Source organism: Sceloporus undulatus, chromosome 1 (genome assembly GCF_019175285.1).
Source record: "Sceloporus undulatus isolate JIND9_A2432 ecotype Alabama chromosome 1, SceUnd_v1.1, whole genome shotgun sequence".
Classification (NCBI taxonomy): Eukaryota; Metazoa; Chordata; class Lepidosauria; order Squamata; family Phrynosomatidae; genus Sceloporus; species Sceloporus undulatus.
The window spans coordinates 317,855,456-317,879,351 of NC_056522.1; the positions used below are offsets into that span (position 1 = coordinate 317,855,456).

Below are 23,896 nucleotides of genomic sequence, written 5' to 3' on the forward strand. Positions count from 1 at the left end.
GGCATGAAATAGTCCCCTCACCCCCCCCATGACCAAAGGTGCTTCTTGAAGTTTCTGGGGGCACATTTAGCTTATTTCAGGTAAAAGATGAACATAGGAGTAAAAAATGGTGAAGGGCACTCCTGGGTGGGCAATGCTGTCCAATGAACATTGGAAGTTGCCCACCCTAGTGGCAAATTATTTTCACTGTTACATCAGTATATTATGGTTACTTTGTCCAGCAGTAGAATAACTTAATGTTCCCTGCCACTGCCACTCTATTGCAAAGAACTTGGTTTTCTATAAGGAAAAAAAATAAGTGGTGTGCTGAATAAGTATCAATAAGCAAAAATTACTAATTTGAAGGCTGAGAGACACTGTTTACCTTCTATTACACAAGGAAGCGCTTATTATAGTACTTTGAGGGTAGAATCAGAATTCAGATGAATCCCCTGGGTGAAATGGGTACCTCTGTGTTACATTTTGCTCTACCCTATTTCAATACAATTTAGTAGGGATCTGATATCATTGCTCACACTGTACATTACCCCACTCCCACACCACATCACTGGCTACTTGTGGGAATATGCATAGCACATCTATGTCAAGGTTCCAAGTAAACTCTTCTTACACATTACAGAGGGGAAGAACTAGACACAGGGATGTTGTTGGCAGCAAAAGCAGAAATGTTTTTTCATAACATCCAACTTTAACACAACCAATATCTAATTTTTTTACTGGAAAAGTTCTTCTACTGTTAGGCAACACTTTAATACAAGAAAATGTAAAGTAATTCACCTTTCATAGAGTTGCTGTTTTATGGGTATTGATGTCAAATCCTCCCCTACTCCACTCTGAAGAATCCTCAGTTGTGCATCTGTTTCCCCAATGCCATAAGTTAGCTTTGCTTCAGTGAGTTCCACAGTAAGAGGTTGTTGATTCATATCTAAATGTATGCCAGACATAATCTGGGCACGCTCTTTTCTCAGTCTCTCAATCTCTCTAGCCCTCCTTTCACTCAACAGGGATCTTTCTTCTATTTCAGTAGATCTTGTGTTCATTGTCTTCCTTTCTGCCTGGCTATGGAGATCATTAACACTCCGAGTTAGGCTGGTTAAAGAAGAGTGAGGACCTCCCTTCACCCCACACCAGTTGCTGAATTTATTGTGCAGGGGCAGGTCACGAAGACTATAGCTTCGAAGTCTCTGAGTCTTCACCAAGGAGGTATTTTCACTTAATAGGATTTCAGTATTACATTCACTTTCAGTATCAGATCTGTTATCAATGTCATCATCTGCATCATTATTATCTTGCATATCATTCATTTCAGACTTTGAAAAAGGGCAGCATTTTTCATTTCTCTGATTGAATTGTGGAGAATCAAGCACACAATCAGTGGCCCATTCACCTTTTAAAAATGAAGGTGTATGCTTCTCATTTAAAGACTTCTGAATAGACTTTTTACTTGGTGAGTATTCAGAATTTCTAGCAGGGCTATCATAGTTGATTCCATCTGAGAAATTTCTTGCCCTTCTTGTGTCTATCATCTGACAAAAGGAATGCTCCACTGGAATGGTTTCTCTGTGATCATCCACTAAAAAGTCACCATGACTAGAAAGTTCTAAAGTGCTGCTTGAATGATAGAGTCTTTTGGTGTGAACTGCAGTATGTGTGTTAATGGTAAACCTGTGCATTTGTTCTGAATCATCTAAGCTCCTTGAATCAAGCTCTTTTGCTGTATTCTTATCCAAAACCTTTCTAGTTATCTTGCACATTTCATTACTCTCTCTAGATGCGGTAGACTCACTCTCTACTTCAGTTTGTGAAGAAGTATCTACAAGTGACTCCCAAGAATTCAAGCTATACTGTGGCCCTGCTCCATTTTTAATGAAACTGGTATGTGAATTAGCAGTATCCACTTGTTGTCCAACACTTCCTTTAAAAGAACAGGTGGATTTGTCTGATAAAGTTTGGTGGTTGATTGTACTGGCACTAAGTGTCAAAATTGGGGAGGAGGCTCGGTCAACTAGCAAGCTCTTCTTAGAGTAAAACTCTTTTGTGTCTGCACTACTAGTTTTAGCAGCAAGTTGTTTATCTTGAGAGTAGTATGCTGGGAACTGAGAAAAAGTGGAGGCAGGGCAATTAGCTACAGTAGACTCATGTTTAGAACCAAATGAAGATAATGTAATAGGAGAAACTTTGGGTTTACCAAGAGCAAGTGCTGGTGGAACATTTAATGACATTTTTGGCACTTCTGATAATGAACTGGAGCTTTGCTTTAGGGTAGACTGAGAAATACAAAAATTTTCTTGAGCATCAGTAGGATGTGGTATCTCTCCTTTGCTTTCTGACATTCTTTCTTTAGTCAGAGCTGCAGTATCTGAATGCACTAACTTCACAATAACATTTACCTCCTGAGACTTCATCAGTTCATTTCCCACATTAGTACGGATATGTCTTTCCTTGATTTCACTTTGAGAGTGTCCTAAAATATTAGTTTGAATACCTATGTCTTCTGTTGTTTGGGTACAGCTGTTAGACATGGCAGCTCTTATGGTCTCTTCAGTTGCTTTATGGCCATTCTGCTCACTATCTTTCACTGTTTGTAAGGACAAATTTCCTAGTAGTTCAGAAGTGTTGTGAAGCAGCTGTGAAAGGTGCATGGAAAGATTTTGCACGCTTGACCAAGAAGAAGGTTGTTGGACTGATCCCTTGCCCGGCTCAGTTTTTCTTGCAGATATATCCGTGTAACTTCTGCGGTGCCTCTTCTGTCTTTTATGTCTTGGTGGAGCCTCTGTCTGTGTTTCCTGTTCACAAGTGAGTACTACATTTGATTTACTGGGGGATATATCTGATTCAGAAGGGTAAAGTAAAACAATTTCATCAACTTGCAAGGGAGTGCCTCCAGACTGCTGGGAGCACCTCACATCTGAAAGAACATTTTCACAATATGAAATGTTTTTTTCCTGAGTTGTTTCAAGTTCATCATGAGAAACATTGGTGTAATGTTTGCCACTTTCATCTGAATGAGTAATTTTAAAGCCTTCTCTTGCAACGTCCCATCCTTGGACATCTTCTGTACTACTTATGGTGCTGGACAACATTCTTGCATTAGCGTAAGAACTGAGGTGAGAATGGAAAGGAGAGTTTTGAGAATTCAAGCCATTATCTACACTAGAACATCTCATAACCATTTGATTATCCAGATTTAGTGGGGGTGGGTTACTGGAGACATCACTTGCACTTCCAAAAACATATTGTTTCCAACCAATCTTGCAGTGTTCATCTTGCTGCCATGGGTGAATATAAGGGTTGATATCACTTGAACTAAAATGCATTACATCTTTATTGTCTTGGAGTAGTTTGTCTGTTGTGTCCATTTGAGGTCTTAGTCTTTCACTTTCACCTAAGTTATATTCATGTGCTGAATTAACATTATGTGAGCACTTCCTTGTTTCTCTGTCTACAGAATTGTTTGTGGAGTGAACAACAGCTATTGGACAGTGAACAGGGGAGAGATCTGAAGAGTGACTTCTCAGAATTCGTTCTCTACCATTTCTTCCATCACAGTGACTAGAGTGGTGGGCTTGAGTTGATTTTTTCTGAAATCTGGGTTTACATTTATTTGGGAGAACACCGTCTGCTTTTAATTTTGATTCACTTTCAATTTTGTACAGATTATCTTCAGTTGGAGATGAGGGCTCAACACTCATATTCAACTCCTGTAATGATTTTGAAGCAGAACGTTCAGAAAAGTCAGCTTCAGAAGTTTCTGAAGCAAATTCAGAATTAAACATTACCACAATAGTTGGTGCTGATAAACTGTGAGACTGTAAACCTGGCCTCTGCCCATCTTCCTTGCTTCTCTTTGCACTCTCTGAAGTAAAAACTGTATTTTCTTTCCCAAGCATTTCTGCTGCAGGCTCTTCTTGCATAGTCAAATAGGTGCTACCTGATAAATATTTGGAAGACATGCTGTCATTTATTACTGTACTGTTTGGCTGATCTGTCTTCCTCTTCATCACTTCACATGCATTTATGTAATTATTATCTGTATCTTTGGTAGGGATATTTACTATACCACTCTGGTTATCCACTTGTGATGTATTTTGATCTCCTTTTATATCATGGTTTGAATTTAACGTGTGATATGAAGTTTTGACAAAGTCTTCTGAAAAACTCTTTTGCAGGGGAGCTGTATTCCTTCGACAAACTCCTGATTCCTGGAAGATTTGCTCAGATTTAAATTTACTACAGCCACTGCAATCTGAAGAAGTGTTTCTCTGAGAGCTAGATTTATTGTCAGTTAGTGGCATACATGTATTTTCTTTTACAAGAGAAAGAGAAGTTGTTTCTGAAGCACACAGTTGCTGGTCAAGCATCTCAGAATTATCACACTGACTTTCCTGCATTTGACTAGTAGCAAGTGATGGACAGCTTGCTGTAGTAGCACATAGGGAGGTGTGCCTTTCAGTTTCACTATGGCTCATGTCATAGGTAAGACAGGTTTCTGAAGACAAGAAAGAGATATCTTGAAAAGCCTGATGACAAAACATCTGATTTTCTGGTACTCTAAATGCAGCTGAAGAACAGGGAGCCAAAAAAGCATCTTCTTGTGAGTCAACACACAGTCTACGTATTGAAGACGTTAGGCATTCTGGGGATGTTGAAGACTCCGGAGTACCTGCATTTTTAAGCACAACAGAAGTAGATGGATCTCCCACAGAACATGAAGAGGACAGTATTATTTCCTCACTGTTTGTTTGTTTCGAACTCTGTTGAGTAAGCAAATTTCCTTCTACAAATCCTATTTTTGTCCTGTCCATGTAGTTCTCCAACTGTGAAGACACATGGTTTTCTAGCTTATGCAGACATTTGGGGAAATAATCTTGACCTTGTTTTTTGTTCTGATTCACTTCTATCATTCCTTGAATGTTTTTTGTGCAATCACAGTGACTGGTAATTTTTCTGTCTTGTTGGACAGTTCCTGTTAGGATAGGAACATCAAAAAAAATTGAGTCCAAATATTTGCTTTCTTCAAAATAAAGATCATTGGCTTTATATTTGTCTATATGGCATTCCAACAAAAAATTTGGAAGTGTTGTTGAACTGTTCCAGTGACTAGCAGAGTATTCAGAAATGTAAGAATTAATATTGCATCCTGAAGCACTGTCTTCACCATAATGAGCATTTCCCCATAGGGCTTGGTCAGAATGCCCTGAAAGATTCACTCCCTCTTCAGATGTTGCCCCAATATCATTTGAGTGTCCCACACAGAGATCCTGAGAAGACTTGCTTGCAAGAGTTTCAGTGGTTTCTTCCTGGCTTCCTAATTCTCCAGTGAACCTTTCACTATTTGTTTGGCATTCTGTTTTAATGCAATTATCTAAGTGTTGTTGTATCTGATCATATTGTTGTAACAAATGTAATTCTTTTTGACTTGTAACATTTTTAAAATCATCTTGAGAAGACAGCACAGGTAATGAAACTATTAGTTCCTCTTTATTTTCACTTAATATTAAAGGGGGTACATCTGAGTCTGATCTAGTACTTTCATTCTGAAGTATGTTTAATGAATTTAAACCCTGTTCTGACCAACTGTCCTCTCCTTTGTTGTATTCGCTATGAGATCTGCCCATATCACAGCTTGTACTTCCAGGTGAGATCAGCTTTTTGGGAATAATTGCTTTGTTTTGCACAAAATCACTAACTAGTGATTCAAGGCATTCTGTAGTACTTGATTTTGAACATGCATAATCTTTAACAGGAGTCTGCTCAAGTGCAGTAAAACTAGCTAATTTATTGGATACTGAGTCTTCCTTCACCTTTCCATCCTGTTGCATCTTATCAGGAAGAAATGTAAAACATTTATTTTGCTTGACAGTGTCAGATGGTGAATTATTTATTTCTCCTATAGACAATATTCCAGCCTCCAAGGTACTGTCTACTTGTGTTTCATAGTACTGTAGAAGTACTTCACTGCTAGTATCATTGCTTGATGGCACTGCAGGGCTGCTTGGTACAGAGGGACTTCTCTTCATATTTCCTTCATTTGTAATTATTGTAGGAAAAGAATGACTATATGCAAGCTGATGAGGAAAGCTTTTAACAACCACCGAAGACAAGTCACAGTCTTGGTTTGTACTTTGTGGTAGGTTTGTGTGGCCACTAGGTATTGAGTCATCTATAACATTAGCTTTATTCCTTGAAAAAGTATGAGGTACCCATTCCTTTTCTTCCAATACCTCACTTAACATGGTTCTACTATTTGAAAATAAATTACTATATTTGTTCTCAGATAGAACCTCAGTTTGTAAAATATCAGCTTCTGAATTTTCATTATTTTCTTCTAATTCTTCCCTTTCCTTTACTGTTTTAAAAGTGTATGAGCTTTGTGCATTGATACCTTGGCCCAGTAACTCTGCTGTAGTCAATTTTACTGGGGTTATTGGATGTGTCGTCTCTTTCTCCTTAGGCAAAGAGTTAGAAGGCAAACATTTATAAATGTCTAGATCAGCAAAATTTACATTTGAGTGTTCTGGCATAATGTTAGGAAGATAATTTGTACAGGAAGATTTATATGCATTAATATTCCCAACAGTGCTGAACTCTTCACTGATTATACACTGATTAGTTATAGCTCTACAATCATCTGAACCACCATCTTTACAATTATCTTTCAGTGTTTCCTTCATGACACCCATGTAACTGCAAAGACTTGTCGATCTTTCATCATCATATGTTTCATCAGCAGAAATACGTGCTGCTTCTGCTAATTGATATACACTCTCCTTTTCTTCCAATTTAGGAACAGAAAAGTCTGTTTCTGGATTTTCAGTATCACCTTGATTTGTTCTGTTAAGGTCATTATCAGAATTCATAAAAGCATGGACTGGATTCTCTTGAAACAATACAACATTTTCATCAGTGTACAATTCTGTTAACTTTGAATTCACAAATTCTTTATTTTCTACTGCATCATTTCCCCCTTCATCTGATCTTTGAGAACAAACCTTGCCCACATCAACTTCCTTCTCTTGCGCAGTCTTAGGGTACATTATCAAACTTTCTATTAAACTGATTTCATTGTTTGTAATTTCTTTTTTACCTTCTTCACTGCTGTTTAAAGTGTTCTCTTCCCTGTGCTCAATGATTATTGTTGATGCTCTGGGTTCATAGAAGAGTATGTTTTCTATAGTCTGGTCAACTTCAGTAGATTCATCACATGAGTCACCTAAGTCTAATACACTGTGAGTTAAAACAGTTGAGTTAAGAAGCACACCTTGTACAGTATTTTCAGGGTCTTGTTTTATGTCTGCCAGACAACTGCTTTCTGTTGAATTTCCTTGGATTTCATTACAACTAACGCCAGTTGTCTGAATGCTGGTATCCTTCTCCACTGCTATTTTTGATACACATGGTTTTTCTTTGTTAACATTGATCAACTGGATTCCCCCTTTATCTATTTCTTCATTTGTCACGCTCAATAGTTTCTTACAACCGTTCTCATGATCACTACCAAGCCTCTGAACCAAATTGCAGCTCTCAGACACTGCCATATTCTCTACAGTTCGACTTTGAGAGTCAATTCTAAGAAAATTCTGCAAGCATTTATTCTGATTATATTTCATTTCCAAAATGTCACATTCCAACTTATTGACACTATTTATTAATTTGGTGAGTTCTTCAGAATTTATTGTCTTACAATTATGTTCACCTTTATTCTCCTCACAGGCAGTAAAGGCTTTAGTAACAACTCTATCTTTGTCATATTCAGATTCTTTATTCATATGAAGATTCTGTTCTTGGGAGGCCATGGTTGATACAACTCTATCATTTCTGGAGCAATCGTTTTCATTAAAGAGCATATGCAAACCTGAATCTTCTTTCCCTTCACTAAAGCTGTTTCCAGAATAGCCAGTTTTTAAAACTGCATGGGAATTGCTAAGTAAGACTTTAGTTTGAAATTCAGCATCATTTTTTAAACTCCATTGTTCATATTGACCTTTTTCTTCTTCTACCTCTCTAAATGAGGGGACCTCTAATGCAGATTCTGTTAAGACATCTCTGTTCTCTTGCATACTGACCTTCTCAGTCTCAGATGTTTCCACTGGTAGAGCAAACTGATCATTGTGGTTAAAAGCTGTGGTCTTAGACTGATACAACTGATTTTCTGTGACAACTTTTTCTGCAGATAACTGCTGGCATCTTTTCTGCACCACCTCAGTATTATTTTCACCACATCTCAGCAAATACATTTGGTCAGCAAGACATTTCCCTCCATCATTAGTATGCTTGCTTAATTTGTCACACAGGTAGAAACTTTCATCATTAAATAATGTTTTATCATTTGAAAACAAATATTCAGGGTCTTTATAGCTGCCATTTGTTGAACACACTGAAGTCAAGTCAGGAGATTCATCAGGTAATGAGTTGACAAGTTTCTCTACATGGTTTAACTCAAGTACCTTTGAGTCCCTTGCACTGCTATCAGAGTCATAATCATCCCCTTTTTCAATAGTTCTAAAGAGGCACTCTTCAAAATTAGTATTCAAATACATTTCTCCTTTCTGTGAAGAGAGAGTACTTGGTACAGAAATTAATGAGTTATTTTTAAATCCTTGATCCTTGGAAATCTCAGGATAGACTGAAGAATCAGAAAGACTTTGTTTATCTGATATTTGAGATGAACCATCTGTCCCTGAAGCTTCTTTCAAATAGCTAGGTGTTTGCTTCCATTCGCCAGTAGATCCAGGCTCTGAGAAATCAAGTTGCTGACAAACAGACTTAAATGAAGAGGGAGCACAGTAACTATGTTTTGTAGGAAATGTAGAAAGAGACAGTGATGATGTGGCTCCCAGAGCATCAATCTCAAGATATTTCCTTGTTTCTGGTAAAGGTACTGATGGTGTTGCAGATGAAAGTAGCATTTCAATACTGTTTGGCTCCTGAGAAACCCAGTAAGGCTTTTTGTAACAAGAGATAAATGATAATTCAGCAGCTGACTGCCTTAAATCATCTTTCTTCATCCATGATTTGTTAACAGGATGTAGCTGAGCAACCCGAAATTCTGTGTGATCTTGGGAAGAAGGCATTGCTATTATGGGGCTACTCTTTCCATTTTTCAAGTCATAGGACAACCAAGCATCTGGCAAAACTGGAAGATTTTCACCAATAGAGTGTGATATTTGATCAAGTAAGCCGGCTTGTCCTGAAAAACTGATTTTCATCTCTTTTACTGATTGGTCACAAGGACTACTAGAACTATGCTGTCCACTGGCATCCAGATAAAAAGAAGAACTAGTATTCAGATTCAAATAATCAGATATTATAGTTTCACTACAGGTCTCAGGATTGTGCTGTTTGTCACTCTTTATTGCTTCTGAACTTAGATTTTGCATCTTCCAAAAAAGCTCTGCAGGAACTTCATCGCATGACTCTACCTTTGATTCTTCTCCTGACAGTTCATCCGCATCACCTAGACTATCAAGAGAAAAGCTTCGCTCATTCATAGTCAGATTACTGCCTGACACAGAAATGTTTGCTGTTAGTGAGAGAGGCTGATAATTATTGTCTTTGCAAAATTTAGTATCTTCTCTGTGAACTTCAGGAACATGCATTACACCTTGGCTTTCACTTTTATTTATTTTTCCTGTAAGTGAATCTTGAGACATCTGGCTGTCATCACTTTCAGAATCTTCCAGGTTGACAGTGTCAATTTCAGTTGATTCCTCCTCATGAGTCAGTGGCTCTGTCAGGACTTTAGCATTAGCACATGAAAGAGAATCCACAGAATAATTACTATCTGTATCGGAAAACTCTAGGTCTTCATCTTCTTGCCAGCTCCTCAGTGGGCCATGAACTCCTTTTGAGATTCCAACATTCAGTAGTTCAGCACTGTGCCATCTTTTTTCACTATGACAGAGTGGTATGGGTGTGTTTATATTGGTAAGACTTCTTGCTGAAGTTGCTACCTTTAGGATTTTAGGTTCGTCCACTGATGAACTGTCCTTTGTATTTCTTTTCACATTCTTTGCTGTTTGACTTAGCTGTTGTAATGGTGGTTTGCCACTTACTGTTGATTTTTTAAAATCCTGAATAGAATTTCCTGGGAGTGAACTCTGGTGTTTCTTTCTTTTATCTCTTCTTACGTTTCTACTACCTTCCAGAGATTCACTCTTTCCTAGGTTCTTCTCTGAGTGGTGATTTGAGTCCCCTGGTGCCTTTGCTTTAGCTCCTTGTTTCACAGTTTCAGGGTCACACTTTCTCTTGAAATAGTCAGGAGAAGTGGATTTAGGAATATGGGATTTAGTTCTGGTTTGCCTCGGTTTGTTATTAGATTTCTCCATTGTTTGGTTATCTTGACAGATAAGAGAAATAATTTCTCTATTAGTACTATTATGTTCCACTATCCCTTTATTTCTAAAATATAATGACTTCTGATTCTTTATTATCTGTCCCTGGGCTGTGCAAGAGCCATCTCTTTCATCATGAATGCTGTCTCTTCTAGAAGGATCATTAAGTGTTCTAGGGAGATTCTCTATAGATAAAGATTTCCTTAGTGAATTGGCTTTAGGACATCCATAGCTGGGCGTTGAGGTAGATAACTGAGAGGGATCCCTCTTCAGGGAAAAACTGAAAAACAAAACAAAAACAAAAGTAGAATTTTAAAAAGTAAATTAGTCTCCCATCTCTGTTTTCATTTTTGGAAAAGCAAGTTATAGTACTACTTTCAAAATTATGTTTGCTACAAAAAAAAAAACACAAACATATTGCAGACATCTGCAAAGCAGTCAGGAGGATTATCCTCTCAGTAACAGATGGGGACCAAGTACCAGAGACAATGTGATATGACTATAGTTCCTACCGGAAAGAATACGCACAAAAGGATGTTAAATCTGTTGTGGTGCAGTTCATTCCCACGCATCCCCAATGACCCAGCCCTCAATTCCCTTCTAATCTTTGGGACCTATAAGAGGCCACAGAAGCTGCCAAATTTTTTGCCCCTGATCACAAGTGATATGATAACAGAGCTGGTATATGGATTCTCTTTTTTGTCCCCAGTTGACAGGAGTAAAGAATTAAATCATTAAGTTTTACTTTGGAATGAACATCTACATTTACATCAAATGACTCACACAGGAGAAATCATATAAATGCATGGAATGTGAAAAGATTTTATCGCATAGACAAAATGTATGTCTACATCAAAAAAACTCACACAGGGGAGAAACCATATAGTTCTATGAAATGTGGAAGGAGCTTCAGGAATAGAAATCAAAGAACCCATACGTGCAAGAAACCATATAAATGCATGGAATATAGAATGAGCTTCAGTCAGATTGGAAATGTATCTGGCTGTACAGATTATTATTATTATTAACCTTTATTTATAAAGCGCTGTAAATTTACACAGCGCTGTACATACAATCTTTTAGTTAGATCAGTGATAAACACCAATATCAGGGCGGAGTGGAGATGTGGCAACCACACGCTGCACCTCTGACGCCGGTGTCATGCCACACACCTGACCAGATGGTGGCCGGCATCACGCTGCTTCTTCAGCACAGCGTTTAGACATGCTACACTGAAGAATCGGGGAAAACCACCAACATGACAGCAAGGGTGGCTTTTTGCCATTCTAAAAAGGAGTGCCATTTTGCTGCTTCATTTTAGAGCAGCAAAGCACCAGATTGGGGCGATCTGTAGGGCCCCTATGTTCACATCAAAGAAGCAAGAAACCATATAATTGCATGGAGTGTGGGGAGAGCTTCAGTGAGGGTAGATGTCTCTAGTACACCAAAGAATCCATATAAGGGAAACCATACAAATGCATTGAATATGGGAAGATGTTCAGTGATAGACAAGCATGTACTAAATGTCAAACTATCCACACAGGTGAGAAACCGTATAAATGCAGGGCATGTGGAAAGACCTTTTCTCACAGTGTCATATTACGTTTATATCAGAGGACTCACACAAGGGAGAAACCATATAGTTATACGGAGTGTGAAAAGAGCATCAGTTGGAGTGGCCATCTGCACTTACATCAGAAAACTCATAAAGGACAGAAACTGTATAAATGCATGGAATGTGGAAAGAGCTTTTGTTGTAGTGACAGTTTACATTTATGAAGTCGAAGGCTTTCATAGCCAGCATCCATAGTTTTCTGTGGGTTTTCTAGGATATGTGGTCACATTCTGGAAGAGTTTATTTCTGACATTTTGCCTGCATCTGTGGCTGCATCTTCAGAAGGGGGGCAGGCAAAATGTCAGGAATAAACTCTTCCAGAATGTGGCTACATAGCCCAGAAAACCCACAGAAAATTATAGTTTACATTTACATCAGAGAACTGACAAAGGGAAGAAACCAGAGAAATACATAGAACGTGGAAAGAGCTTCAGTAGGAATGGACCTCTACGTTTACATCAAAAAATACACAGACATAGGACAAAGCATTACTCAAATCAAGGCAGACTACTGCTGTATGATTCCTCTGATCAACCAAGGGTGTACATTTATTGTTTTAGTGAGGGAAAAAATTACTGATGGGTATAGAGAACGAAGGGTTGCTAGCTCCAGCTCCAAAGCAAGTCAGTGAATAGATATGGCAGTGGGCTCAAGAGATGGAGTTTGAATGGAAGGGAGTGGAAATGACTGAGAGCAAGATGTGGGGAATGTAGAAGAGGAGGAAGATATGAGGTCACCCAATTACCTTCCCTCTCCCTTTATGGCTTCTCTAGGGAGCTGGGTAGGTTTAGCATGGAAAAGAGACGGTTAAGAAGTGATATGTTAGCCTTGTTTATGTATTTGAAGGAATGTCACATTGAGGTTTGAGCAAGCTTGTTTTCTGCTGCTCCAGAGACTAGAACATGGAACAATGGATGCAAGCTACAGGAAAGAAGATTCCACCTTAACATTAGGAGGAACTTCCTGACAGTAAGAGCTGTTCAACACTGAAACACATTCTCTTGGAGTGTGGTGGAGTCTCCTTCTTTGGAGGTCTTTAAGCAGAGGCTGGATGGGCATCTGTCAGGGATGCTTTGATTGTGAGTTCCTGCATGGCAGGGAGTTGGACTGGATGGCCCTTGTGGTCTCTTCCACCTCTATGATTCCTGTGCTGGGACTTCCTAATCCTTAAAATTTGATTGTGTATTCCTGCATGGCAGGGGATAAGATTGGATTGGCTCTTGTGGTCTCTTCATACTCTATGCTTCTATGAAATTCTGTAAAAACATTCCAGGCCTCATTATTCACTCTCAAAGTCACAATAAAGTAAGAACAACTAACATGTTTTATTTTTTAAAACTGCTCCAAGGGGGGGGGGGAACATTCCAAAGAGCTAAATAACATGAACCTCTAAAAAAACACCTTAATTCTCAACTATGCTAAGAAAGACTCAGAAATGGGATGCTCCTGTTCTTACTGCACAATTGCATGAAGATTATCATAAGATGTCCAGCGAAGTCACACTCATCCCGTCTTTCTCCTGTCAATGAAGTGGAATAGTTCCATAACTTTTTATTCATGGAAGTTTCCCGTGAATAAAAAGTTATGGGACCATTCCACTTTATTGATGGGAGAAGGACGGGATGAGCACAGTGTTGTGGGATGTTGTGTGATAATTTTCGTGCAATTGCATGATAAGAATGGGAAGATCCCGTTTCTATCCCATCCTTTTTCTCCGTTTGATCTCCAGTGACTCAGTGCCACTGATTAATCAATAAAAAATTATTTGATATATTTATTAATTAAAACTGTCCTAGGTCAGACAAGGTAACTGAAAAATTGTTTACCTGTAATGGGGGAGCTGAGGATTTAAAACAGCACTGCACCTGCATTTTAAGGAGTTTGAATTTGATTCTGGGTTTGAGTATTTGTAGTCCCAGGAAGTGGCTCTGGTAACTTGGTTCAATGACTTGGAGTGTTTCACATTATCCTCACTGATCCAGCATGTAGCTTCTAACTGTTCCAAGTTTTTCTTGGCTTCTAGCAATTTTTGTTTTTTCACAATCCTCTCCAAATGCAATTTAACCTTCTTCCGACTTAAATGTCTTTCTGCTTTCTTCAAAGAGTATTTTCGCAGAAGTTCTAGCTGTACCAATTTCTTCTTGTTCTGCTCAGTCACAGAAGGGCCAATCTCTGATTCCAATATATTCTGGATTCCAGCTTCTGCATATGATTTGGCATCTGTCTGCACAGCAGATTCCTGCTGCTGCTGGGCAGCTAGACGTTTCGTTTCATCAATGAGCCATTGCTGGTCTAAGAATAAACAAAACAAAGCACAACAACCAGGATGGCTGGTCAGTTTTACCATATTCCTAGTTTACTGAAAATATTATCTGTTTGACAGAATAATTAACTCTGTGTACATAGAATTGCAAAAGAACAATGGGATTGTGATCTTTGCAGACAAAAATTCAGTTTTGAGAATAGTAAAACCAAGCATCTGTTGTAATATCCTCTAGACAGAAAAATTGCCCAATAATCTTACAGAAACCTCAAGAACAGCATGACATTGTGAGTGGATTCATGAAATTCATTTACCAAAATAAAATAAAATAAAATAAAATAAAATAAAATAAAATAAACATTCCACATTCTCATGCTACTTAATTAAAAACTAATCTCAATTTCATGACGAATAACCTTTGGACTATAATGTATCTTAAATGGAAAACTATCTTTAGATAGATTTTCCCTCAAAAAGCATTTAATCTTAAAAATCCAATTTAAATTAAAAATATTATTTTTAATTTTTAAAAAATCATTGATTTATATTCACCCTGCTACCCTCACATTAAGAATAAGGAGTGAAAGAACCCACTAACAGCTAACTGTAGAAATTGGATCAGCAACACTGTTAGTCGAAATGAGAATGAAAACGATCTTACTTTCTTTGATCTGCTGATTGATTACTGCTTGCTCATGTTCTAGTTCTTGCTCTGCTTTAATCTCTCCATCCAAGATTTGCTGCTGTAATTCTTCAACATACAGTTGCTGCTGTTGAATTTCGTTTCTCTGGAGAATTTCTTGGCTTTTCTGCTTTGGCTGGCATTCTTTATGCACAGCCTCTCTCTGTTCACTGTTAGAAAATTTGACAAAGATTTTAGTCAGGGAAAGCAACATATTTGTGTGTTACATGTATTTTCCCTTAAATCAGATATATGCTTTAGAAGTGTCAGTTTGTACAATGAAAGATTCAGGCACACTGAAGTATGGCAAAGAGGATGGCTTACAGGAAGGATGTGTGTGTGTGCACGCACATGTGCACACGTGTGTGATGTCACAGTAAGGTCAGAATTCTCATTGGAGGCATTAAATAAAAAAGGATCAAAAGCAGTATCCTCATGCAATCCTTTCTGTGATTTACAGTTGACTAAGCTATGTTGCAATATGGCCTCTGATCTCATTAAGTGTTGAGGTTCACTGTAAACAAAAAATAAAATGTTCTTTCTGTGTTAATTTTAACACACCTAAATAAGAAAAATTCAAGTTTTGTTTATATTTTCTAATGTAAATGTTTAAAATTCAATATTAGAAACAAATGTATTTAATTTACTTTTTGCTCATCTGTTTTAACCCAGCAAAAGAAATTCCAAGAAAGACTGTCTTATTGTGTGTTGTGTATCTTCAAGTTGAACCTAGCATCAGATTTTCTTGGCATGGTTTCTTCAGAGGTGATTGGCCACTGCCTTCCCCTGAGGCTGAGAACATGTGACTTGCCCAAGGTCACCCCAAATGGGTTTCATGGTCGAGCTGGGAATCGAACTTTAGTCTCCAGAGTCATAGTCCAACACTCAAACCACTACGCCACATTGGGCTCTTTAACAAAAATAAATGGAAACTTGTAGAATTTTGAAAAGAATCACTACCAAAAAGCTCCTTGTGTTAAGCACCACAATCCTACCATTTGTTTATCTTCAGGGTGGGAATCATGCAATGCACATATATTGTTGCACTGACCTTCTCAACAGCCCTAGCCACCACAGCCAGTGATAAGGAATGCTGGGAGCTTTTATCCAACAATTATTATTTACAGATTGACTGGTTTTGTAGCACAGTATTAGCCAAATCCATTCATATCCACTGAAAACATTTGCCAATACTATTTCAGTACTGTATTATTTCTACAGTGCCTTGGAGTGTGGTGGAGTCTCCTTCTTTAGTGCTTTTTAAACAGTCTGGATGGCCATCTGTTTGGGGTGCTCTGATTGTGTATTCTTGCATGGCAGAGGGTTGGACTGGATGGCCTGTGAGGTCTCTTTCAAATCTATGATTCTATGATTCAACTTGTGAATACTGTTTCTCACCACCATAAATTATGGTATAGCAGTACTAATTCCTGAATTACTTGAAGGCTATGAAAATTTTAGCATCCAAAAATCATTCTATGCCCTGAAGTCATGTTTCTATCAGTGCTTTTTATTCAGATAGCCCCGTTTAATCTAGAAAAATAAAATAAAGAAAAAGGCTTAAGCCCCATTAAAGTTTGTACAAATCAACAGGGCTAAATTGGTCACAAATCTCCTTTAATTATTTCTTATAATTTATATTCTTTTTATTTTGTTATCTTTTCCAAAACAGAACAAGCTATTTAAAATAAACACTCAATTTAAATAAGAAAAAGAGTCAGGTTCAAAAATTAATTAGACCAACTCCAGAACAGCTCTTTTGATAGCTGCTAAATGAGATGTTAACCCACTACTAGACCCCAATCTTTTACATGGTGAAGCTCCATCTGATGAAATATGTACTGGTGCATAAGAGTCACATACATGGTTACCAAAGCAATTGGTAATGGCCACTATAATACATAGGGTACAGGCCTTTCTAACTATTCATAGATCAAGCTTTGAAAAACAGTTCTTATAAATGTATTAGCACATACTGGGATGACAGCAGGGCAAGGCCCTATACCTTTTGCTCCCTCAGTTATTTATGGTCTATATGTAGACAATTATAGCCTTTAGTGTTTGCTTTAAACTTTAGAAGTCACTGGTTTTAATGCTTCTCTTTTTCCTAACAATATTTTTTAATCTTAGCAAGCTCAAATACTTAAACCAAGAAAGAAGCATCTTTTTTATAGTCAGAGCACTAGGACCACTGCAATAAGGAGACAGGTAATGAAGATTCATCCAACTTGACATTTACATCACACTGGCAATGACGAATGCCTAAGGCTCTTCTACTGCAATAATACCAGACATCCTAAAAATGGAAGGACCTGGTTATGGTATCATTTAATCCACAATCAATTCTGAGATTTAAAAAATAAACATGAATGACAATGTTTAGACTGCCATGATATATAAGCCTGTTGTTTGTGGCTAACAAATTATAGATTAACTTTAATGACACTAGTAGAAATTTTATGTTCTGTACCTCTTTCCAGAAAGCATCCGATATAAAGAGGAATTTGAAGACAAAAATGATAAGTAATATTTTCCCATTCTAAAAGCAGGCCTTTGCATCACACAGTGCTCCCATACAGCTATTTTACAGGTTCACAGAAACATCATTTCCCACATACTGGTATAAATGTTTCAGGTACTCTTAAATCTCTGCATTTCAATAATCCAGAAACATTCCTCCTTACTTAGGTTTACCTTCTTTCAAATTCAGTTAATGCAGCCTTGCTAGCAAACAAAACTATTTTATCCAGGGAAAGACAAAGGATAACCTTGCTTTGTTTCTCGAATCTTAAATCTCTTCTTTGAATAAGATATGTAAAGCCAACACAGCACTAAGGAGAACTGTGTGTCTTTATGAAATACAACACATATTTTGAACTAGATATAATAAACAGTAACAGCATTATTGCAGCATTAGTACTGATGTTAAGAAATAGTAAGGAAACAGGTTTTCCTTTTTTTAAAAATCCACTAACCTTATCCACACCAATTTATTGGAAACATTTCCAGGAGTATAAAAAAAGCTGGCTTGTTTTTCATCTTCTCTTTCCACACATGAACTCTAAAGTAAGCATACTAAATCAACCTTTCGTAGAATCATATTTTTTTCTGGGCTGTTTTGTCATCAGCTTCATGAGATCATATTGTATAACTCCTTCTCTCCCTAAAGCAGCTCTAAGGCTGGTGCAGAATCTGGCGGCTTCTACAGCATAATGCAGTTTCAGTAGCTATGGCAGCAACAGCCTGGTAATGAAGCTGAACATTTTGCTGCGAACATATGAGGCTCAGAACACAAAATCCAACCAAGAGAGAAAATAAAGTACATCAAAAACCTAGCTTTATTGATTTTAAAAAGCAAAGACTTAAGATAAATATGAAAATGTATTTCTTCTTAAGGATTCCCTAAATATAAGGTGCATTTTATTTATTCCATTTTCAGATTTAAACAAGAGAAATAGGGAAGATGAAAAAGGTTTCACAAAGCTGCAAGTATTCCTGCAAATCACTAAAGGCTGACACTTAAAAAGTTACAAGATAACAAGCCCATCCACCGACGTATGTTTCTCCAACACATCTCCCCACAGCACATCTATCCAATCAAGAGGCTGTTTTGTATACTACACCATAACCTCAGCATAACACACAGGAGTAAAAAAACTACAGCAACCATGCAGGCCCACATATGGAATTTACCCTAATAGCTCTACAGTTGACTTGTACTGTAAAATTCTGAACAGAAATTGGTGTTTCTTAAAGCTCTTTTTCTATTAAACAGCTGGAATGCATGCTTGGACTTGATTAAGAGGAAAAGGAAAGCTTCACACAAATTTATAATCCTTATACTGTTGTATATCTCAGTATTTCTAGATGGGACAGCATATCTATCCAGATAGTGCTTCCAGAAGTTCAGAAGATCCTGCTGAATGGAGTGAACAGTGGTGAAGAGGTGGGGAAGAAAGGGCTCCTTGAAAATGAGGCAGTGGCACTTTCTGTGAGTGAAGTCCTTCTACCCACAGATGAGCAGAATCTGACTGCAATCCACTGTCTGAAATCCTGAACCAGTTTCATGTCTGAAAATCAACCATTTTCAATTATGGACCATGTTATTTATTTACCACTCTGCAGAAAATTCATTGTGAATTGTAAAAACTGGACTGTGAAAACAAGCAATATACAATATACTCAGTTGCCTGTCATCTCTGTTTACTGTTTACACCAGAGGTGGGCAAAGTGTGGCCTTCTGCTGCATGCATCCTCCCAGGATCATTTTTGTGGCCTGCAAAGGTCAATGTATTTTTATTTTTGCAACATGCCCTACAATTACCTCTAGAGGCTGTGGAGGGCATTTCTACCATATATGGACCCCCAAACAGGTCAAAACAAATTTGATTTCTACTATTAAGAGCAAAGTTCATGACTATTATTTTAGCACTTAAATATAAGCATTAAAAGAAACTTTATTACGGTAATTAAAACACCAGCAAATAATTATAAAAATTATTTCATTGCTTAACAGTTTAAATCAGGGGTAGGCAACCTTTTTGAGCCGGGGGCCGGGTTGCTGTCCCTCAGACAACTGGGGGGCCGAAGCCAAAAAATAAATAATTAAAAAATTTTTTAAAAAATTAAATATATAAATAAACCAGGACAAATGTAGGACAAAATTTTCAAACGGAAGACACTTTTTTTTAAAAAATGGAGGACACGCAAAAAAATTTGCTGATTTTTAAAAAAATGTTAATATAAATGCATGTTTCTGAGGCTTCTATAGACAATTGCTCCCCAAAGGCCCCGGCGGCAATCGGCGGCAGGACCGGGCTGGGGCCGGTCCCAAGGCCTCGCCGGGCTGCATCCGGCCCGTGGGCCGCAGGTTGCCTACCCCTGGTTTAAATGAATAAGGCCACCAGATAAGGACTATTACAAGCACTGTGATTTCTGTGTCTGAGACCTACGATCCCTTGTGAAATCACAGGAGGAGGGCTTTAGTGATATCATTAAGCATGACAGAAAATGCATCAACCACCACTGTACACAATACACCACTAAAAAATCAAAAGGTCTAACAAATGAGAAAAATACACACACACACACACACTTTTCAAGCAGGGATGTAGCCGGGGGGGGGGATCTGGGGGTCCGGACCCCCCCTTCCATTAGAAAAATGAATGGTGTGTGCTGCTGCGCCACTGCACTCAAGCCCCATTATAATGGTGGCACTTAGTCTGGACCCCCCCCTTCCTAAAATCCTAGCTACGTCCCTGTTTCAAGGCTTGCCCTGAAATTACTTCCCCTCACCCTGAGGAGCATAGGAAAAGAGGCATGCCCTAAGACTCGGTGCAATACCCTGGTATCTGAAACCCCAATAGGGGGAAAGTGTAAGGATTTGGTGGGCTGCACTGATTCTCCATGGAACCCTGGAGAGCAATCCTCATTATCACCTCCATTATCACCCCCAAATGTTTGCATTTTTACCCCTAATTAGCCAAAAGGGACCTCCAGGATAAGGGAGATTGTGCTACTGATCATTTTGCCACACTTTCAATCATTTCTGGACCCCCTTGCCCTTTTCTTATGCCTATAAAGGGCTTTGTTTAAACCAGGAACTGACTAGACTTCCTGTTTTGAAAAGGAGGACACTACAGGACAAATAAAGGACTCTACAAGCCAAAAAAGATGTCCAAGGCCTGACAAGATTACCAACATCATCCACAAGATCCCAAGAACCTGGAGACACTATTTGCTATTTTGGGGTAGGGATATGGGAACTCTTGGAGATGCAAAAATTGCAGTGGAACCAGAGGTGGCCTATGGCTTGCTCTATCTCCCCACAATCTGAACCATTGATTTGTTGATTAAAAAACAACAAGATATTTAATGACCACTATAAATTAAAGTTAGAAGATACAATTATACTTACTCAGAAATAATGCTACTCATGTTTAATTATTAAAATGACAGATTTCAAATATTTTTAAAAAACCAATTAGGGGAACAAAGGTTTTAACAAATTATTTCCAAACTTGCATCAAAAGACCACTCAACACTACTGCACCAATTATGGTCATGCTAAATCAATTTGTTTCTAGGTCACCATATTGTTAACAAGCAATTAAAGAAAATACAACTCTATTTTTGAAACTTTTTAACAGAAAAATCCGAATCCAGATAAATGGCATCTTAGCTCGTTCAGATCCTTATTTACCTTTTTGTTTCAGGTGGAGAAAAGCTATAGGAAAGTGAAGGGAAATTTCCATCCAGATCTAGCCAGTCAAGAGATCTACAGCTCACCACAGATGAGGGGTCACTAATCTATTTTAAGAAAAGAGAAGGAGGTAGGCAGGCAGGCAGGTAAAAAACTAGAAGAGTAAACTCACCTTCTTTATCAATGTGCCTAATATTTGCTAAGGAAGATTTGCTGTTTATACTGTGTACCTTTAAATATAATATCAACTTATGGTGACCCTATTGCAGGTTTTCTAAGCAAGACATATTCAGAGAAGGTTTGTCATTGTATTTCTCTTAGACTGACAGAGGATGACTTGCCTACGGTTACCCTGTCCTGGTGGCACAGTGGTTAAATGCCTGTAATGCAGCCACTCACTCACAGACCGTAAGGTTGTGAGTTCAATACCAGCCAAGGGCTGAAGCTCAACTCAGGCTTGCATCCTTCTGAAGTCATTAAAATGAGTACCCAGATTGTTGGGGGCAGTTAGCTTATACATTGTAAACCGCTTAGGGAGTACAGTGGTACCTCGGGATACGAAATACCCAGGTTACGAAATTTCCGGGATACGAAAAAATCACATAGGAAATAATTGTTCCGGGTTACGAATGTTTTTTCGGGTTACGAAAAAAATTTTGGTGCTTTTTTCGGCTTTTTCGCACGAAATCGCGGCTTTTCCCCATTAGCGCCTATGGCATTTCGGCTTACGAAGGCTTTTCGGGTTACGAAAGCGGCCGCGGAACGAATTAATTTCGTAACCCGAGGGAGCAGTGTACTTAAGTGGATAAGAGGTATAGAAATGTACTTGCTATTGCTATTGCTACCCATGGCTGAATAGAGATTTGATCCAAGACTCTCAGGATCCTGTTACATTACTCATTAAAGAATATGTCCCCTGCTCCATAGAACCTAGAATCTAAGTCACTGGAACGTAAAATTTAATCTTATCTTCATGTTCTAGGTTAGGCATTATTCAAGCACGCCATGAATCAAAAAGTTTTGCAGTAGTGACAGTAAATAATGACTTTGCATGTCTATACATAGTATTCACTTGTCTGGTATTGCATTCAAGTTTCTTCCACTGTTTCTGAATTTCAATGTGCCTAATATAAAGGGAACAATTTCTGTACAACTATTGAAAAATAAATATTAAAGCACAAGAGATGTATTATTCTCCCCCAAAATTCTAATTTCACTTCACTATGTTTAGGAGCAGGTCTTGTGAAATACTCTTATAGATTTTATGTTCTTGTGTTGCAGCCCTAAGATTTGATGTGTGAGGGGCTACACACATGGAATACAAAATAATGTGTAGTTCAATAATTATATAATTTATATATTTATTAATAGGACTATACCATTAAGTCAATAAGGATTAAATTCACTGATTGCTAAAACAACTCAGAATAATAAGGTATTAGCAATGTGTTCAAATTATAGCCAGGCTAAGTTCAACACTCATTTGACATCTTGGTGTGAAATTATTACTACTGGATCTCATGCACACATAAAAGTAATTAAGAACAGCATATAAAAACAGCCAAGCCTGCTTCAGTAAATTGTTTAAAGACTGAAAAGGAGACAAAAGGATGTGAAGGAAGAGGTGAGTTAGACCTCCCATGGCAAGGAATTTGAGAGTGTGTGTACAAACCAGTGAAAAGGTTTTCGTCCCTCATCTTGATGAAACATGGATCTGGGACACACAAATGGGTTTCTGTTGATCTTAATATGGGGGGGGGGGTGTCTTATGTTGGAGAAGGGAGTGATTTAGGTATCCTACTCAGTGTTTTAAAGGACATTTAATTGGTCCAATAAACGAACCAGGAGTAAATGCACTTGTTTTAGCAAGAAAGTAACATATTCCTAATACCTCCTCAATAACGTGAACACATTTTGGCTAAGCTGATGTTTCCCAAAAGTCTTCTATGGTAGCCCAAGTAGAGTGCATTACAACCCTGGCTAGATCTGCTTTTTCAGGATTAGGTAGAGTTGACATGTCAGACAAAGGTATATCTGCCAGGGCCTTTCAATCAAAGCATTTAAAATCAACAGTAGTTCTAGGAACATCTCAAGCTAGCTTTATGGTTTCCATGGAAATACCACAACATCTGGAGGGAATCCCTGTTTCTGGGCTAGCTGTTTTATTGACCACCTCTTTTTTCTTTGGAATAAATTTCATTTTGTTCACCCCCATTCAGTGCATTGTAGACTCAGTTCAGGACCTGATTGTGATGAAAAAGAGAGGCAAAAGCAAGTATCAGTCACATACTGCTGAAACTGATTTCCTAATCCCTACATGAGCTCTCCATATTTTTATAGGATAGTAATAACTTTAATAAGCAATGAAGCAATTATAAAAGAAGAAATGTAACACACTCTGAACTTACTGATCGTCTTTGTCTTAAAATTGCAGCCTCAGCTGGGTGGTTGAACCTAAATTTGTGCGCTTTGCCCAGAATAATAACAGCTCCTAAAAATAAGAACGAGAAAAGGTAAATGAGAACAAAACTGCATTTAGTATTGCCTTTTTTATCCAATATGTAAAAGTATCAATCTTTGCATAAGTCCCTATGAGGAACGACTCAGGGAGCTGGGGATGTTTAGCCTGGAGAAGAGAAGGTTAAGAGGTGATATGATAGCCCTGTTCAAATATTTAAAGGGATGTCATATTGAGGAGGGAGCAAGCTTGTTTTCTGCTGCTCCAGAGACTAGGACCCGGAGCAATGGATGCAAACTACAGGAAAAAAGATTCCACCTCAACATTAGGAGGAACTTCCTG

The 23,896-nt window shown here is 38.1% G+C and overlaps 1 protein-coding gene across 3 annotated transcripts in view; it reads right to left on the reverse strand.

Annotated features, from left to right (window-relative positions):
- The window catches only part of STARD9 (StAR related lipid transfer domain containing 9), a 130,524-nt gene that overhangs the window by 13,923 nt on the left and 92,705 nt on the right, over positions 1–23,896 (reverse strand). For all 3 annotated transcript variants that reach the window (XM_042455973.1, XM_042456037.1, XM_042456118.1), the window contains 5 exons: positions 23,505–23,587; positions 21,097–21,203; positions 14,874–15,064; positions 13,776–14,241; positions 778–10,614 (listed from right to left, as the gene is read on the reverse strand). In XM_042455973.1, the coding sequence (XP_042311907.1) occupies positions 778–10,614; positions 13,776–14,241; positions 14,874–15,064; positions 21,097–21,203; positions 23,505–23,587 (10,684 nt within the window). The remainder of the gene's footprint in view (positions 1–777; positions 10,615–13,775; positions 14,242–14,873; positions 15,065–21,096; positions 21,204–23,504; positions 23,588–23,896) is intronic.